This window comes from Leucopleurus acutus (genome assembly GCF_964270905.1).
Source record: "Leucopleurus acutus genome assembly, chromosome: 7".
NCBI classification, from domain to species: Eukaryota; Metazoa; Chordata; class Mammalia; order Artiodactyla; family Delphinidae; genus Leucopleurus; species Leucopleurus acutus.
In genome coordinates, this window is record NC_139150.1 from 21,591,920 (window position 1) to 21,604,627 (window position 12,708).

General features: G+C 43.4%; 1 protein-coding gene across 1 annotated transcript in view; it reads left to right on the plus strand.

Annotated features, from left to right (window-relative positions):
* The window catches only part of SUSD1 (sushi domain containing 1), a gene marked incomplete at its 3' end in the record, with an annotated part of 123,985 nt that overhangs the window by 88,731 nt on the left and 22,546 nt on the right, over positions 1-12,708 (plus strand). Inside the window, exons 12-13 of the mRNA XM_082842320.1 lie at positions 2-188; positions 11,316-11,412. Coding sequence (XP_082698446.1) covers positions 2-188; positions 11,316-11,412 — 284 coding nt within the window. The remainder of the gene's footprint in view (position 1; positions 189-11,315; positions 11,413-12,708) is intronic.

Below are 12,708 nucleotides of genomic sequence, written 5' to 3' on the forward strand. Positions count from 1 at the left end.
GTTCCACATTTGGGGCCAGAGATGGTATCAGAAGGAATTTGCCCAGGAAATGGTCTTTAATATCACTGCCAGCAGCCAGGCTCCTGAGACGTGTTTGGACCTGAGGCCAGGTACCAACTACAGTGTCAGCATCCAGGCTTTGTCTTCTGAACTTCCTGCGGTCATCTCCCTGACAACGCAGATAACAGGTAAATCTTGAATAACAGCATTTGGATGAACAAAGTCACTGCAGAGCTGTATAGGCTCAAATAAAGAGGCACACTATTACTTTCTATCTTTATATAATGAAGTTTAAGAGAAGGAGGAAGAAGGACGTGAAATTGGAGAGGGGAACTAAGGGGACTGCAGCCTGAACTGCAATGTTTTATTTCTTAAAAAGGTACCTGAAACAAAATAGGAACATTGAAGAAATCTGGGTAGTGTGTACATGAGTGTTGGTTAAATTCCTTCTGGATATTTGAAATATTTCATACTTAAAAAGAAATTTTCCTATTACTCTTTCTTTCTCAGTAACATATTTAATTGTCATTCTGTTACAAGTACCTTAAGAGTAGGTTACTCTCAGGGAAAAATGACTGGCAGTCCCACTCTAGTCCCCTAGAAAATTCACTTTCCACTCATTTTCTCATGTCTCCTCAAATCTGTGATGCTCACTCCATCCCCCAACACACACACTCTGAGCTAATATTCAGACTATTAGCTTCTTGTTTCTTATCTCACTGAGGAATTAGAAGTAATCAGGTGAGGGGGTGGTGACGGGATGAATTGGGAGACTGACATATATACACTAATATGTATAAAATAGATAACTAATAACAACCTTTTGTAAATAAATAAATAAATAAAAATTTAAAAAAAAAAGTAATCAGGGCTTCCCTGGTGGCGCAGTGGTTGAGAGTCCGCCTGCCGATGCAGGGGACGCGGGTTCGTGCCCTGGTCCGGGAAGATCCCACATGCCGCGGAGCGGCTGGGCCCGTGAGCCATGGCCGCTGAGCCTGCGCGTCCGGAGCCTGTGCTCCGCAACGGGAGAGGCCACAACGGTGAGAGGCCCGCGTAACGCAAAAAAAAAAAAAAAAAAAAAAAAAGTAATCAGGTGAGGACTTTCCACTCCCAAATCTCCCATTGTTGACTTCATGCAGAACCTATATTTTATCTTCTCTCTTGTCCCCACTCCTAAGGTGAATCCTCCCTCAACCCCGTCATCCCTTCTTGCCTCATCCTCAGTTCCCTCCAGTAAAGAATTAGTCCCAACACTGCACAAGCATGTTGTAATATCTCATTTTTAAATGAAAACATAGAAAAGATAAACACACTTCTTTTGATCCCATATTCCCTCCAGCTACTCTGCCTTCTCTCAGCCCCTCTGTACAGTAAAACTCCTTGTAAGAATGTTGTGTAGGCTCCACATCCTTACCTCCTCTTCTTTCTTTAACTGGTTCCAGTCCAGAGGCATTTGTCCTCAATGCTTTACTGGAAGTGTCTCCATCTTGCAAAACCCACTGTCCAATTTTGTTCTTATAGGATTTTCTCATAGCATTTGGCATTCCATCCTTGACACACCTTTTCTCTTGGCTTTTGGATCCTTCTACCTTGCTGGCTGTTCCTTCTCAGTTTTTTTTCACTAGGTCCATCTATTGGGTTGGCCAAAAATATCGTTCGGGTTTTGCCATAAGAGCTTCCAAAGAACCCAGATGAACTTTTTGGCCAACCGAATACTTTTATTGATGCCCCTCGCCTCACCTTCTTCTATTCCTTTTTCTTCCTTATTTACTCTTTCTGCCTAGGTGATCTCTACCAGTCTCACGGCTATAAACATTACCTATGTGCTGAGCATTCCCAAATATGTATCCACCTGTCTCCTAAACATATCCTATTGAACATCTAATAGGCAAACCCAGTAGAACTTTTGATTTCTCACCTCTTCCCTCACCCCCAAATCCATTTCCACCCAGGCTTCTCTATCTCAGTTATTGGCATTCCTATTCACCAACTGCTCAGGCCAAAAAGGAATCATAATTGATTCTCTCTCTCCCACCATTTCTAGTCCATCAACAAGCTGGCTTGTTTCTGAAATAAACGTTCTGAATCCAGCCACTTCTCCCCACCTTTGCCTTTACCACTAGCAATCTAATCCAAGCCAGCAACTTCTTGCTGGGACTCCTGCAATAGCATTCTAACTCTTCTCCCTGTTTTCACCGTTGCCTATCACCTGCTGCCCTAAGTCTTAATCTTCACCATAACTTTAAAAATATCACTCAAAGTGTCATATTGAATGAAGTAAGTCAGACGGAGAAAGACAAATATCATGATATTGCTTATATGAGGAATCTAAAAAAATGGTACAAATGCACTTATTAACAAAACAGAGTCACAGATGTAAAAAACAAACTCATGGTTACCAGGGGGAAAGGAAGGGAGGGATAAATTGGGAGATTGGAATTGACATATACACACTACTATATATAAAATAGATAACTAATAAGGACCTACTATATAGCACAGGGAACTCTACTCAATACTCTAATGACCTATATGGGAAAAGAATCTAAAAAAGAGTGGATGTATATATACGTATAACTGATTCACTTTGCTGTACAACTGAAACTAACACAACATTGTAAATCAACTATACTCCAATAAAAATTAATTTAAAATCATATAAGAACATGTCATCCCCAGCTCAAAACGGTCCTATGAGTTTGCATTAGTGTTCTAATGGAATCCACGTTCCTTACCATGGAACATGGAGTCTGGCCCCTGCCTACCTCATTGACCTCATCTCCCTCTGCCCTCTCCCTTTCTCACTAAAAGCAGCAGCATCCTTCCTTGCTATTTCTCAAACGGGTCAAACTTGTTCTTGCATCCAGGTCTTTCCATTTGCTGCGTAATCTTCGTGGGACACTCTCTCCCCATGGCTTCTTTATAATCACTCAGGTTTCTGCTCAAGTGCCATTACCTAGAGAGCCTCTCCCTGCCCGTCCTTTCAAAACTCATCTGCCATTGCCACCCCATCACTCTATTCTCTTCCTCTGCTTGAATTTCTTCATAGAACTCGTTTTCAGGACTTGTATTTTAAAAAATTTACTTGTTTATTTTCTTTTCCCCTACTAAAATAGGCACTCTTTGAAGACAGAGATTTTTGTCTGTGTGTTCTACATTGAATCCCCAACACGTAAGGACAGTGTGAGCACACGTAAGGACAATGATAGCACAACAAAAGAATATTTTTGTAATGAATGCATACGAGGGCTAACCCCCAAAGGGCCAGCGGGTGGTATTGGCATTGAAGAAATGCCTGGTTAGTTAATAAAGGCTTTAGACCGAAAAGAATTTACCAACTTTGGGGCTGGAAAGAGATGTTCAATTTGGGCATTTTTTCCCATGGTGACTTATCAAAATGGATAGCTATTCAGTCTCCTACTCTTTGGTCCTTCTCATGTTTTGAAGGTTTGCATTGCTGATTCACATTAGCATTTCCTATTTTTTGAGTTGGGGAGAGGGAGTTTCATCTAGATGAGACACACTTCTACCTTGTTTTGTACGCTAAACATTGCCCCGTAGCTCAAGCACCCTGTGTCTGTGTTCATGGCCACCAGGGGACACTGTTGAGCTGTTTAAGTTCATTGAAACCACGACTGCATATTTTTCACTCTACTTTAAAGAATTAGCAATTTTTTTTTTTTTTTTTTTTTTGCGTTATGTGGGCCTCTCACCGTCGCGGCCTCTCCCGCTGCGGAGCACAGGCTCCGGACGCGCTGGCTCAGCGGCCATGGCTTATGGGCCTAGCCGCTCCGCGGCATGTGGGATCCTCCCGGACCGGGGCACGAACCCGTGTCCCCTGCATCGGCAGGCGGACTCTCAACCACTGCGCCACCAGGGAAGCCCAGCAATTTTTAAAAAGTGTGAAAATTCAAGTTGTTAAGATCTTATGAAAGAGTAACTAAACAAAATAAGAACAAACCCCAAGCCCTGTCTTTAATAAGAGAACCATATACTGATGTGAAGAGGTATGCCTGTTTGCCTAAGATGTGGCTTTGTTTCAGCAAAATTATGAACTTTTGAATTTTACCAGAAATGTGAGGCAAGGGGTTTGGACGTGGAATACACAGAAGCTGATTTCCCAGAAGAAAAGTGGATGGAATTTCCCTTCTGAGTGTCTTACATTAAACTAAATCTTACCGACGGGAACAGGATGAAAACGAGCGCTTTAAATATATTGCTGACCTCAGAGGAGAGTGAAAGCTTTTGGAATGTTGAAGGACAGAGGCAAGTGTTGTAGTGGCAATGGAAGAGGGTGCTGGTGAGCAAGGTGGTGAGATGCAGAGGCTATCACAGCGCTTCTGACTCATGGCCCACATGCTTCTGCAGGCAGCCCATTGATGGGAATTCATCAGAACAGTGCCACCATTTATACTCCCTTATGTAAGAACAAACTTCCATCCTTGATGTAGACCCAAAGGGTCAGAAGAGCTGCCCCACACTGGTTATGCTATTTTCTAGCCAAGTCAAAAAGCTTGTAGGCAAAATTTTCTTCTCATAGAGAGAGGGAGAGAACCAGAGAGGGGGAAGTGGGGGGAGGGAGAGAAAGAGAGAGAGAGAGAAAGCAAGTGCCTGCAGGAATGTAAAGATAAACCATTTATTCCACACAATGTGGTGATCATTTGAGGTTGAAGGTTTAGTATGGAACCAAGAATGCTGGAAGAGAAAAGAGAAACGAATATGTAAAGGAAATCATTCCTTCCCAAGTCCACCTTCAATTCCAAGGCTGGCAATGTACATGGGAATTTCCCATCTCTACCTGCATTCGTAATAAGAAAAACAATGTACTTTTTCAGATGTTCAGGAAAGCCACTGAAAACACAAGTATGTCCCAAGCGTTCTCAGGCTATCCCTCTAACAGAGAGGTCCAGTCAGGATAGCTCTAATTCCTCCTACAGGGCTGGGGACCACTGCCCGCTCCTCTGACCCCTCCTCTCTTACTGTTAAGTGTCCTTAGGAAGGACCGTACAGGACGAGGTGTCTTGACATTCTTCTGCTGTGAGCTTCTCTTCCACAAACCATCCAAGGACTGTGCACTCCTGTGTCCTCAGTGAGGACCTTGTTTTCTCAGGCTGGTTCCAGGGTACCACACTTATTCCTGCTGTTTCCCCTGGCTCTGAATGGGTAGGAACTGCCCCGGAGGTTAGGAGAGGAGCTGGCCTTCATCCCAACTGTTTTTCTTCATCCAGGCTCTCTCGAGTCTTTCACGGACACAGGTTCTTTGACATCTGAGGACCTAATGTTAGGTCAGGCCAGGAGGGAGGCACATGTGTCCTTCCATACCTCCATGGGCCACCTGTTCCTCTCATCCCCAGAAATCTCCCAACTACTTTCCAGCTTCAAATCAAAACCTAGCCTCTCAAGGAAATGGCTATATGGGGATGAATATCTCCCCACTCTTCTCACTGAAAGCATCTGCATCCCTGCTGAGGCCCCACTGAGACAAGATGGTACACCACAGAGGAAAATGGGCTGGATGTGTTATGTTCCTATATTAATGCTAGCTTTTTACAAAATATGGATGGGAAAGTTTCTTTATATCAGAAGCCTAAAAAACAGGGTTTCTGTTATAGAAGATAACAGAAGATAACAATAAATTGTTAAGTTGCAGCATACCCTTCCCCCACATCTATAAAACAGAAACACAGGTTTCTGTGTTATAGAAGTGGGGGAAGGGTATGCTGCAACTTACCCCTTTAATTCAGTGAATACCTATTGATTGGTTATGTACAGAGACCGGTGCCAAGTGCTGAAGGGGAGATAAAGATAAAAAGAAGATTGTTCCTTCTTCCTGGGAAGCCAAGTCTCATAACCTTATTGATGGGGGAGATGCAGCTCACCTTGCGATATCTGATGACTTATGGTGTAAGCTCCATTTGCTCTATTGCCATCAATTTCAATTTATCGTGCCTTCAGTGGGGGCTGTGGTCCAGTTGGGGAGATGCTGAGGATTAGAAAAGAACCATTGGGTGTCTTTATTTTTATATATTTATTTATATGTATTAGTTCCTTGCATTTACTTGAAGTTTATAGCATAAGGTTGAGACCTTTGTTTAGATTTGGTGCAGATAAAATTTTCTTTTACTTTTTTTTTGGTTCATTTTAATGCGTTTTAGAGGCATTTTAACACATTTGCACTTCTGTTACCTCCTTCCTCTCATTGATTTTAATAGTTTGCTTACGTTAATGGTTTTAATCTTTTGTTCTACATATTACACCCCCAGGTTATTTACTCTTTAACTTTCTTGTCAATATTCTTTTTGACATTTAGACATTTTAAGTTTTCATGTAATCAATTCTATTGATTCTTTTATAGTTTCTGCCTCTGGTCATGCCAAGAAAAGCCTTCCCCACCCTGAAAATCAGATCAATAATTTTTATTCTCTACTATTTTCAAATGCTTCTTAATGGTTTTGCTTTTCACATCGAAGGTTAGACCCATTTGGAATTTGTTTAGATGAGTGTATAAGGCTAAATTTACATGGGAATTTTTTTTCCCCCAGATGATAAGCCAGTTTCCCCATCACCTTTGGAATGACTGTCCAGGCCACACACTATATTCTCATCTATTTATTTGGGTCTCTTTCTCGATTGTCTAGCTTCTTCCATTGCTTTGCCTATCCTGTGCTTGTACCTTTCTATTTCAGTTATTGTAAATTTATAATATATTTAATATTTTGTAGGACAAGTCCTGCTTCATTGCTTTTTTCCTGACTCTTCAAAGTTTTCTCAGATGGTAGCCTCCATAATTTCCTTTGTCACTTGCTTCTAGTAGAGAATGGATGCTGTTGACACCTAGGGGTAGTAATGAGTATGTCCCCTCATCTCACATACTCAGGGTGAAAGAACTCCAGCCTAGACACGACCCATTTCTTGCCTTGGGTCTGATTTGGTTTAAATCAGTAATGAAGCCGATGGAAAGGAGAGCAGGTCTGCCGTAGACAGCAGTTTGGGGGATGGGAAACAGTACCTTGGAAAATATGGCTGGAAGTTAAGGTTATTTAAACTCAAAAATGTGGCGAAGAACCAGCCTGATGAAGTCCAGGCTTTCACATTCGAGAGAAAAGGCAGACAGTTTTTAAGGTGGGGAAGGCCTTGAGCAGGCAGAGCAGAAAGTAGTCTAGAAGTCACGTGTTGATGGAATCAACTGCATGGTAGTGGCACATTTAGAATGGCAAGAATGATGCTGGGACTGAAAAGGGGCAGCGTGGTACAGAACAAGCAGGCGATGGCCTTCCTGCCCCTGCTGTGGGCCCGCCTTCTCCAAGCTGGGCGAGCACTTTGTTCTGCTGTTCCTGGGGTGGGTGAGAAACCTGGTGATTTTAAAAGGTTAGCCAAGAGGGCTTCCCTGGTGGCGCAGTGGTTGGGAGTCCGCCTGCCGGTGCAGGGGACACGGGTTCGTTCCCCGGTCCGGGAAGATCCCACATGCCGCGGAGCGGCTGAGCCCGTGAGCCATGGCCGCTGAGCCTGCGCGTCCGGAGCCTGTGCTCTGCAACGGGAGAGGCCAGAACAGTGAGAGGCCCGCGTACCGTAAAAAAATAAATAAATTAAATAAATAAATAAATAAAATAAAAGGTTAGCCAACAGATTAGAGGACCTAGAATTATTAATCTCAGAGAAGAGCAAACAGAGGAATAATTTGAGCTTAAGGAGAGTTCTCACACAGAAAAGAGTAAACAGTTAATCTCCCTCTGGGCTGAAAACAGGAAATTTGTGATAAAAACCACTTACTTTACTGTGATGACAAAACATCATGAATGAAAGGGCATTTCATTGATAGCCTGAAGGGCTGAGTGCAGAGATACAGTAAGTCCCCTACATATGAACCTTCAAGTTGTGAGCTTTCAAGGATGAGAACGTGCATTCGCAGGTCCAATCATGTAAGTTAGTTCACGTGTCTGGCGGACATTGTCACATGCGTGCATCCTCTACGAGTGGTTGTGCTTTTGCGTACTTTACAGAACTGTATAGAGTACAGTAGTACGGTATCTTTATTTCAAGCCCAGGATGACCAGAAGCAAGTGTAAAAGCCGCGGTGATGTAGCTGGTACTGCTAAGAAGCGCCAGGAATTGGAGGCCCAGAGAAAGGGTGAAGAGAGACAAGAGGAAGAAGAAGTAACTGAAGAACCGAAGAGATTCACGACACAGGAAATGGCAAGGGGATTTCTTTTATGTGAGGAGGCACCGTTAGTTTTTGAGGCACAGCACCTGCACGTAGAATGGTACACGAAGGTTGCAACAGCCGTTCAGGATGCAATCCAGTGCTACCATGTCATCTACGATGAAAAAAAAGAGCTACTACCCAGATATCACTGGATCGTTTTTTCAAGAGGGTAGATAGAATTGAATCCAGCAAGGAACCAGAACCTGTGCCATCAGCGTCACGCATGAGTGACACTGCAGCTTGCCCTCCATCTCCTGTTGCTGACGATCCTTCAGCTCTACCATCTCCCACCCCCTCTCCCTCCTCCAGTCAGTAACTCTTCTTGCCTGTTCACTCGATGCCAGCCCCTGGATGCCAGCTGTTGTACTGTACTGCTGTACTTTTCAGGATACTGTACTGTAAGATTAAAAATGTTTTCTTTATTTTTGGTTTGTTTGTTTTTTATGTATTATTTGTGTGAAAAGTATTATAAACCTATTACAGTACAGTACTATATAGCCGATTGTGTTAGTTGGGTACCTAGGCTAACTGTTGGATTTACGAACAAATTGGACTTACAGACTCACTCTTGGAACGGAACTTGTTTGTATGCAGGGGACTTACTGTACTCAAATGCTCACATTTCCCTGGGAAACCTGGTGGGGGCTTTTTAAACTGCATTTTCCCCTCTCCCCATTACCGCTGCAGGGAGCTGGTCGTGTCTTCCTCAGGGGTGTCAGTTATGGAATCTCTTACTGGACACCTCTTGGAAACAGCATAGACCTTCAACACCATAGTGTGGGGTCTTAACTGTAGGTGGGGGATTGTTCCCTAACAAACCCACGGATTTATGGAAAACATAATTTGTGTGGCGTATCTGGGTGACTTTGGAAGAAATTCTAGACTTAGCACTGTTTAATAAGAGCTATAGGGGACTCTCACTCGTCCACCTGGTCTTAGATGCCTGAGTTTCCCCGGTGTTCACCCTAGGCCCTCATCTCTTCTCAGATGCATTTATACCTTCCCCCATGGGCAGCCGTCGCCTCTTCTATTGATGACTGACTCCATATCACCATCACAGTTTGCTCCTAAGCTCTAGACCCGCATTTCTAACTGCCTGCTGGACGATTTCACAAGCACTTCAAACTTAACAGGTCTAGAAGTGAGCTGTGTCTGAACCTTCCCTGCAGACCTTGATGAATGACGTCACCACTGACTCAGTAGCCAAAACCAAAGCCCAGATTCCTTCCCCTTCCTTATCTTCCACCACCTTCTGTTCCGTCTCTGCCCTACGGGTCTCCCCCACCTGCCCCCTCTTCTCCCTTCCGAGTGCCGTCACTCACTTCAGACCTCAGGCACTTCTTGTCTAGATTTTGGAGAACCTGTGCTTTTGCTCTTTTCCAATTCATCCTCCAACAGGCAGTCCAAATTGTATTTCTAAAATACACACCTGCTAAGAATCGTTAGATGGCTTCTCATTATTTCTAGGACCTCAGATCTGGCCTATACTCACATGTCTCACTTTATTGCCCACTTCTATCCAGCTGGGACTCAACCTTTCGGACACACTGGACTCCTGCAGTTCTATCTCTGCCCTCACTCTCTCTTACCTCCTGCCCCTGCGTATGTCTGTTTCTGTATTTGATAGGCTCACCCCCCTGCCCTTGGTGTTCTTCCTCTGCACTCCCACCACCCTCTTGTGGAACTGTATCGTAGTTCCAAGCACTGCCTGTTTATAAGACTTTCTCCACTATTAGACTCTGAGCTCCTGGAAAGCAGAAACCATGTCTTCCATAGCTGTTTCTCCCAGCCTCACATAGAGGTGCATAGAGGTGGCTAATAAATATTTGTTGAAAGGCAGTGTATGAATAACATATTCAGTAGAGCTTTAAAAATTATCTAGGAAGGTCTAAGTTTTTATTTATTATGATTTGAATTGAGAATTTCCACCCCAAAGCTATTTTCTAATTGGGTAAATAGAGTCTTGAGTGTCTATTTTGGCCTCTTAGTACTAATTTCACTGTGGCAGGATTCAGAGGAATTTCAGGGGAGGGGGTGTTCATATTTTATTCTTTCTCTTTCTTCCTCCCTCCCTTTATAAACCTCATCCACTTGATAGCACTGTGGAGAAGATTAAATGAGATGAGGCATATATAGGACACATCTATATATGTGTTGTGTGCCCAACACATGTAAGCTGTGTTACTCACAAGGCAGAGTGGCAGCTGGTACATTTATACCATGAATATAACTCCCAGTTAGATGCTAGAACGCTGGTGTCAGCCAATCAACCAACATTCTCCTCCCTGTGGAATACCTATTTGGGAAATCTGGTTGCTGGGGAGAGCAAGATAAGGACAGACAGCTGTGTGATTATAAAGGATCTAGAAGTCTAGGGAATTCCCCGGTGGTCCAACGGTTAGGACTCCATGCTTTCACTGCCGAGGGCACAGGTTCGATCCCTGGTGGGGGAACTAAGATCCCACGAGCTGCACGGCGCAGCCAAAAAATATATATATAATAATAATAATAAATAAACTGTTCCTAAAGGATCTAGAAGTCTGATAAGCTGGTCTCCCCACCAAATAAGGACCTATTTACCAAGTTAATTGAAAGGCCCACAGCATCCACCATCTGTCAGTGCTGGGGCATCATTTTTTTTTTTAATTGTAATAAAATATATACAACATAAAATGTACCATTTTAATTATTTTTTCAGGACACAATTTATTGGCATTAAGTGCATTCACAATGTTGTAAACCATCACCATTATCTATTCCTAAAATGTTTTTATCACCCCAGGCAGAAACTCTGTTGACCATTAAGCAATAACTCCCCATTTCCTACACACCCCCTCAACACTTGGCAACCTCTAATCTATTTCTGTCTCTATGGATTTACCTGTTCCAGATATTTCATGTCAGTGGAATCACGCAATAGTTGTCCTTCTGTGTCTGGCTTATTTCATTTAGCCTAATGTGTTCAAGAGTCATCCATGTCGGAGCATGTGTCTGAATTTGCTCATCTCTTCTTACATGAAAACTTTCCTCTTGATGCCCCATGAGGACCACTTTTTTCATGCTTCTGCTCGTTCTGATCATACCCCCTTTCTTCTTTTCAACATGTTTTCAGAGCCTCCCCTTCCGGAAGTAGACTTTTTCACTGTGCACGGAGGGCCTTTACCACGCCTGAGACTGAGGAAAGCCAAGGAGAAAAATGGACCCATCAGGTCAGTAGTGGCCTCTTTTCCATGGCTGCCCAGTGATCTCCATGGAGTGTTTTGAAAACTTTGGTCTGAGTGAGGAGGAGACTTCTCTTTAGGTGGCTTCACTGGAGTAGTTGAGTCAGTGCAGTCAGTACCTCATTTTTTGTTTCCTTGGGTACAGACTGGGCCTTTAATTCCAGCTAGCACCCTCCCTAATGAATAGAGAGACTTGTAAAGGACCAGAGACAAGCATTTGGGCAGCTGAGCTCGAGAAATTAAATCCGTTCCATTGGTCATTAGATGAGCACTGGTTGGGTGCCCGTGACATGTCAGGCTATCACTTTGCACTCACGCCTCCAGGTACATCCTTTAGTGATGGTGGATCAGGAACATCATTTCATTTACAAAAAAAAAAATATATTGTCCTTTATTTAAGGATGATCTTGGGGGGGGTGTAGTGCTTTCTTATTTATTTATTTTTTTATTGAAGTAGAGTTGATTTACAATGTTGTTACAATCTCTGCACTACAGCAGAGTGACTCAGTTATACACGTACAGACATTCTTTTTTTTAAATATTCTTTTCCATTATGGTTTATCACAGGATATTGAATATAGTTCCCTGAGCTGTACATTAGGACCTTGTTGTTTATCCATTCTAAAGTAACAGTTTGCATCTACCAACCCCAAACTCCCAGTCCATCCCTCTCCCTCCCCCACTCCCATGTGTGTAGTGATTTCTGGAAGAGTCATTTGGATAATTCTTTTAATTCATTCATGTATTGAGATGTGAGCAAGACACTGCATTGTTAACAACTGCTTCTGGGACTCCAGGTGGTTTTAGGATGGAATGAATTTACCTCAGTTGCTGGACTACCTTGTGTGCAATTAAGCTTTTTATTTACAAAGGTCATGGCAGGATTAGGAAAGCAGAATTATTCCCTTTTTAGAGAGGAAAATTGAGGTTTGCCTGGAGAGACGAGTAACTTAGTGACAGTAAGAAATCAAGGAGATGGCAACAACCTGTTTCTTTGACCGAACTTATACTGCCTGTGTCTCTCCTGACCCTTCAGTCTAATGACCCTGCTGTACAATCAAGGTAAAATCCGTGAGGTATCACAAAACTATAAAAAAGAAAGTCTATAGGGGCTTCCCTGGTGGCGCAGTGGTTGAGAGTCCACCTGCTGATGCAGGGGACACGGGTTCATGCCCCGGTCCGGGAGGATCCCACATGCTGCAGAGCGGCTGGGCCCGTGAGCCATGGCTGCTGAGCCTGCGTGTCCGGAGCCTGTGCTCCGCAACGGGAGAGGCCACAACAGTG